Source organism: Simochromis diagramma, unplaced genomic scaffold, assembly GCF_900408965.1.
Source record: "Simochromis diagramma unplaced genomic scaffold, fSimDia1.1 OVJJ01000583.1, whole genome shotgun sequence".
Lineage (NCBI taxonomy): Eukaryota > Metazoa > Chordata > Actinopteri > Cichliformes > Cichlidae > Simochromis > Simochromis diagramma.
The window spans coordinates 1,571,647-1,578,660 of record NW_024387285.1 but is presented as its reverse complement, the minus strand read 5'-3'; the positions used below and the strand labels follow the sequence as shown (position 1 = coordinate 1,578,660).

Genomic DNA, 7,014 nt, shown 5'->3' with positions numbered 1-7,014 from the left:
ACAACTTTACTGCAGCAGCTTCCAGTTGCTGTTTGTTGTGGGCCTTTCTGTCTGAAGTTTAGTGTTTAGCAAGTAAAATGCATGCTCATGATCAGGTGACTTGTCCATTTAAGAATATTCCACTTCTTCGCTTTGATAAACTCCTGTATGTTTGGATGGTCATTGTCCATCTGGATTAGAAAAACCACCCAATCAATTTGACTGCATTTAGCTGGATTTGCGCAGAGAGTAAGCCTCTGAACACCTCAGAGTTCATTCAGCTGCTTCTGTCCTGTGTCACATCATCAATGTGGATTGCTTTGGACGCATCACTCTGGTAGAAGTAAATCTCTGTAACATCTGTCCAAAGAATGTTTTTCCACAACTTTGCTGGCTTTTTTAGCTCTTTTTTCAGCAAAGTCCAGTCTAGCATTTCTATTCTTGAAGCTTATGAGTGGCTTAACCTTGCAGTGAACCCTCTGTACCCTTTACTTTCATGCCATCTTCTCTTTAGGTACTTGGATATCAGTACGCTGACCTCCTGGAGAGTGTTATTCACTCGGTTGGCTGTTGTAAAGAAGTTTGTCTTCACCATGGAAATGATTCTGTGCTCATGCACCACTGTTATTTTCCTTGGATGTTCAAGTCTTCTTGCATTGCCGAGTTCACCAGTGCCGTCTTCCTTTCTCAGGATGTACCATTTTACCACTCCCAATATTGTAGCTATTTCTGGGCTGTTTTTAATCTATTTTCACAGCTTGGGACGGCTTGTTTCAACACATGTTGTCAGTTCACAGCAAAATCTGCCAAAGGCAAGCACCACACCTCAAATCAACTCCAGGCCTTTTATTTGTGTAACTGATAATGACATAGCGAAGGAATCGCCCACACCTGCACATGAAATAGCCTTTGAGTCAACTGTCCAATGACTTCTGTTCCCTTTCAAAAGAGGGTGGTGCACACTAAGGAGCCGATGCTCCTAAACCCTTCATCCAGTCCGAGTGTGGATACCCTCGAATGAAACCTGAGAGTCTACACATTACGTCCATGTCCATTATAGAACTATAATTGGAACATGGTTCAGTAAAAAGGTAAAAGAACAAAACTTGTCAGCGTCCAAACATATATGGACCCAACTGTAGCTCTTCAGAGGATATTAGAAACGCCTGGTATCAGTTTGGGAGAGTCGTGATCTTACGGCTCTATAACTGCACAGATTTATGACCGAGGGCACTTGAGGATTTGTTTCTAGCTAATTAAAGCATGTGGTCATTCAGATCATATACAACATGTGTAGCTTTTGTAGCATTACAGAGTCTGTAAAATGTTGCACATATTAATATAATTTTTACTTTGTCAGGTCAAACATTTGAAAGACAGCAGCACTGATAAACAGAAACTGTGTGCTGGAGCTGAACTCAGAGCATATCTGTGACGTTCTTCCACAACAAACTGGGGAAAGATTCATTTTGCAGAGTGACATTTTATATCACCAGGGGTTATATGTTATCGACTATTTAGTGTATGTTGAAGCCTAACACGCTCTGTGCTTTGAAACCAGGTGAATCATCAGATTAAGTTACACATGATGATGCACGGCTTTCACTAGCATATCTGTCAGCACCGCTGGCAAACCTCCCTGATGGCAGACAGATGCTCAGCTCTTAGCTGGTGTTAAATTACCCACCCTGGCTTTGATGAGCTGTTGACTGACATCACTGTAAGCTTTACCTCTTCAACCAAGAGCTGTCCTTAATTGCCCCAATATAAATGTCTCCTAAGTATACAGGTATTTAACCCCCCGCAATCCTAAACACATTAAGTGTTATATACACTGAATTATCAGTGTTGTTGCTGTTTGAGGATATATGACACTACCCTTCAATGAAATCTTAATTTTATGTCAATTTTTTTTTCTCATTTCCTTGTTTCAAATGTTGTTTCTACAACATTTTATGCGAAATTGTTTTGCAAATTAACACTTCTGAAGTATGTTTTGAAAGCTTCAAAGACTTTAGAATAATATTAAATCCACTCATGGATCAGGCTGGTTCAATGAGCTTTAGCAGTATGGTTAGATTAAACAGGTATATTCTTAACTACAACCAAAGTTCAACTTGTGTAGCTTGACATCAGTACAGAAAGACATGTGTGGAGACACAGCTCCTTAAAGAGAGGACAACTTATAGAAGTAGAAAAATGATTTGATATATTTGCCTCTCAAATACATCTTCAGTGTGCAGCACATCAGTTCATGCACAGGTGGCTCAGACAAAAAGACAATATCGCCCTCTGGTGGCAGAATGTGCTACATGTGGAATGATAATAATATTGAGGGCGTAATGGGAAAGATTTCTTTTTAAAATCTACTTCAGATCTGCAGACAATTAACCTGTGTAACTGGAACACCACTGGAACTGGAAAACTCAACTGGTGTTTAATGAGACAGAATAATAATAATAATAATAATGATGTTAATAATACAACTGCCTGACACATCTCTGGTTGCAGCCACTTAAATTTTACTGGAAAAGCATAAAACTAAGATGGGAACACTTACCCAGCATGCCCATCACTGGGGCAGCGCAGAGCCTCACTGATAAATGAAGCAGGTATTTAATAAGCACGCAGTGAACCGAGTCGTAAGCTGGATGCTGCCCATAAATCCAGAGTGTTCTGGGTAGAAAAATCCCTTCAAAGGTGACGTGTGAGGGGGAAGAAGACACTGGAGCCACACGAGTTTGTGATCACATGAGCACTTTGTTATTTAACATCCATAGTAGTTTGATAATGTCATACGTACACATCATATAGTCTGGACACAGAGAGAAGAGCAGTGTCACTGATGCTGAAGGTATTTACAGGCAGCCGGGAGAGAGAATGCAGAGAGAAAACAGACGAGAGAAACAAAGATCACTCCTTTCTTTCCTTCTTTTATGTCACTCCTACAAGTATTTTAATGCACAACATCCCAGATAATTAAATGCTTAATTCTAAAAAGAAGTCCGTCTTTGCCTCTGGCCCCCTGGGCCTCCCTCGCCCGTCTCTGTTTTAATTACTGTGTGTTTATTTCTGTCGGTCCCCTGTGAGCTCTGAGCAGGATGTCAACGAACAGCAAGCCTTCCTCCAACGTGACGGGCAACTTACAGTCAGCAGGTTGGTTAGCAGTGAGACTAAAGCTTATGCTCGCTTCCTGTAGTCAACATAAAATGCACTGAGAAACCTTTAATAACATTTGTACGTACAGCTCTACAGCAGAAATGAATTCAGGAGGGTTTTAAATATATTTACATTTGGATGAAATGTTAATCATCTCGCTGAAATTAAATGTTAAAAGTCTTACATAAAAATAAAAACTATACAGCAACGGAAAACTGAAATGGTGAAATTATATCCTATGTGAGATTTTCAAAAAATACACAAGCATTCATTTATTTAATATATGTACATTAATTTTACCTCTTTATAATTTTCCAGACTGGCCTTCTATATACGTTTAAAGTATACAGTCGGAATTTTAGTTCTCCATCAACTCATTTTGAGCCTAAGGCCACATTTTGCACCTGAACAGGACCCCCACAGAGCCTCCGTCACAAACAATGTGTCGGGGTTTCCCTTTAAACATCAAAAATATCACCACAGATCTCCTTTTCTTTCACGTGAACGTGTGCAGACAAATCTGGAGGACACGTCGCATTAGACGCGTCAGAGCACGTACAAAATACACCATCAGGACAAATAGCTGGACAGGTGCCCCCCCCACCTGCACTCTTTAATGCACAAGTGTCGAACTCCAGGCCTCGAGGGCCGGTGTCCTGCAGGTCTTAGATGCGTCCTTGATCCAACACAGCTGATTTAAATGGCTCCAGAGGCCTGGTAATGAACTCGACTTGACCCAGGGTGAGATCTAAACCCTGCAGGACACCGGCCCTCGAGGCCTGGAGTTCGACACTTGTGCTTTAAGGCATGAATGAGATCTTTGCACTTTGAACCGGAATAAACTTCCATGCTGGAGTAAATCCCATCATCCCCATTTCCAAAGACACCTGCACAGCTATGCTCTGCTTTCATTTGACATCCATGTTTTCTGTAAGCATCCATTTAGATGCTTCCCTCAACTTATTAAATAAATAGAATTTATCAGACGTTTAAGTCACTAATGCATTTACAGTATGTACCAATAAATCGGGCCGTGTTCCCACCAGCTCCGTCCTGCCATCCTCACAGGTTGTCAAGTCTTCTTAGATGTGAGAGTGAGGAGAGGGGGAAATAGGACGGTAAGGAAAAGCAAAAGATTTCGAGAGATTTCATGCAAGTCGTCGGTGTCAACCATCGTTTTATCCCAGCTGTGCGGAGAGGAGGATTACTTTGACTGTCTATCCATCCAACAGTCACGCTTAAACGAAGGCAGATCAAACAAAACAGAGGATAAAAAGAAAAAGCTGATTCTCCTTCTGCTCTCTTTTCACTTTGAATGTCTGAACAGCTGCTGTCACGAGCTCGTGTGCAGATCTCCACCGTCTCATTAGAATAATAAAAATATGCTGAATCACAGAACATTTATCCAAAAGCTCTTACATTCATATCAATCTTACCAAAAAGCAAAGACTCACTCGTTTCTACACGAATGCAAAGATCATATTAGCACTAAGTTTACAAGAGGACGTCAAACTAACCTGCGCCGGCACCGAGGGCGATCGTTTGAGCGGCGCGTTCAACGTGTGGCACAGCTGTACAGCACAGTGCAGCCAGGTGTGGAGCACGAGAGATCCGCCTATTTTTTTGAAATTAGAGCTGGATGATGAATAGACTGGACCTGCACATTGCTAAGCTAGAAGGAGAGGCAGAGAAAGAAGCGCTTGAGAGTCTTTGGGTTTGTTTGTGATCTTTGTGGGGTGCTTTTTTGTTCTTTTGGATGTATGCATGCATACGTGTCTGGGTGTACCCTTGAAGCAGATGTCTGTTTGTGGTTGAGCCTGCATGCTTGCCCTCGCAGTCATGTCTGCATCCTCTCCAGCTTTACTACAATGATTTGTCTTTTTTTCCCTTTAAATTACAGACGAAAACGGGTTTTTGTGTTCGGTCCGTGTGCGGGAGGGATACCCTCCATGTCTGTTTGGCTTCACCTTTCGGACAGTTTTCTCTTGCTCAGCATTGCCCGAAACCAGGGGCATCCTGGCTGTCCTCCATGCTGTTGAGGGTGACGTAGACAATTGGAACCAAGCCCCGGGTGGAGCCCAGGGAACAGAGCAGCCAATCGGGGTCAGCCTTGCTCAGAACGCGCAGGATGTCGCCCTTGTTGAAGCTCAGCTGTCCGGGCTCGGTGGCGATGTGGTGGCACAGTGCTCGTACTTCGCTGAGAAATCAACACGGAGGCAGAAGGTGAGGATGAGTGATCGAAAAGTATTCGGAAACATTTTTTGAGGGAGGAATGCTTGGCATCACTTCCAAGTAACACTACGATAACACTGCAGGCGGTTCCTACCAGCTGGACTGTAGTTTGGCCTCAGCTGGGTACGTCGACGCTGGTGGAGCTGTACTTTGGGTGCGAGTTGGTGTGGCAGGAAGCTCCGCCTTTTTTCCGGGGCCTGCTCCAATGGTCAAAGCTACAAGGTCGAGAACAGACCGATCCAAGCCGAGCCAGCCCGATGGAGGTCTAAGAAACACAAACACAACGTGAAAACATAAAAGGCCGATGTTAGTCCAGGTCAGTCTTTCGTCATTTGCGGCACGACATCGACGACATCCAATGAAACAAAAATATATATAAACCCACTAAATTTGTAAAGAACTGGAAAATGTTCCTCAGGAAGAAGGTGATCGTTCTGTTAGTTTCAGATTAAGATATACAAATGATATTTTGGTGGTTTCAGTCATGAACATTTTCTCACCTGGTCTTTTGGGTTTTTGGCCTCTGTTCACCTCCTTCTGCTTTCGAGGGAGAACCGACACTAGAGCCAAAGAGCCTGCTCCAGCGCAGACTCTGTCCCTGTGAGGGGCTCTCATCCTGGGCTCCGCCGTGGCTCCCAGTCACCGTGACCTCCAGAGGGTTGGTGTGATTCTCCTGGTTGAGGACAGATTCTGGGGGGCTGCCCATCCACGAAGGCCGCCCCCTGGATCCAGATGAGTCCCCGCTCAAGCTACTGTTGCTGCTCTTCCCGCCCTCACCTTCCTGAGAGGCCTCCGCTCCCTCCACCACTCCCTCTCTTGTGGGTGGGATTTGGCCCTGTCGTCTCTCCGATGACTTCTTCCTCTTCTCGGTCTTAACAAACTTTGTCCCCTCTGTGGATTGGTCGATGTAGACCTGGGAGGACTGCATGAGCTGGTACCACCAGCCGGCCTGCCTGTCTTGCCGCTGACGCCCTTCATCTGCAGGAAATCTGTCTTTTTCCTTCCTCTTGTCCTTCTCCTTTTTATCTTCATATTCTCCATGGCTCTCCTGTCCGACACCTTTCACCCTCTGCCCTTCGACCCCCCTCTCCTTCCATAAATGTGCAAACCCTACTTCCTTCACTGTCCCTCTGCAATCAGGCCCAGCTGTCATGCTCTGAGCTGTAACGCCCTCTTTCCTCAGCATCGATTTCCCCGCTGCTGCCTCTCTTCTCGATCCAACTCCCTCCATCCTTGGCCACGTTCCCTCTCGCCTGAGCCCCGCCTTCTCTTTCTTCACCTCTGCGCTCGAGTCTTTGACCATCTCACTGACAGTGTTGCTCCACCCCCTCATGAGCTGGAAGGTGGAGCACTTCGACTGGTCGACGCTCTGGCCTGCAGAGCAGAGCTGCTCTTTGCGACGAAGCTGCTCTTGTCCCTTTTGGAGGAGATGTGGTTCAAACAGCAGGTCCAGGTCAAAGGGGAGCAGTGAGAGAGGCTGCAGCAGGAGGAGGAGCTCCTCAAAGAGGGGCTGACACGGCCCCTGTGACAGGGGAAGGAAACCCCAAGGGCTGTAGTATGCGGCAATAATATCTGAATAAAAGATAAGAGAGGTGAGGAGGCGTCACAACAAGATGCACAAGAAGAAATCAGTCGTTTCAGTTA

The 7,014-nt window shown here is 45.0% G+C and overlaps 1 protein-coding gene across 6 annotated transcripts in view; it reads right to left on the bottom strand.

The window, feature by feature from the left end:
• Positions 1-2,719: 2,719 nt before the first annotated feature.
• The window catches only part of rusc2 (RUN and SH3 domain containing 2), a 38,092-nt gene continuing 33,797 nt past the window's right edge, over positions 2,720-7,014 (bottom strand). For all 6 annotated transcript variants that reach the window (XM_040003448.1, XM_040003450.1, XM_040003452.1 and 3 more), the window contains 3 exons: positions 5,871-6,942; positions 5,465-5,635; positions 2,720-5,335 (listed from right to left, as the gene is read on the bottom strand). In XM_040003448.1, the coding sequence (XP_039859382.1) occupies positions 5,128-5,335; positions 5,465-5,635; positions 5,871-6,942 (1,451 nt within the window). In that variant the 3' untranslated portion in view covers positions 2,720-5,127. The remainder of the gene's footprint in view (positions 5,336-5,464; positions 5,636-5,870; positions 6,943-7,014) is intronic.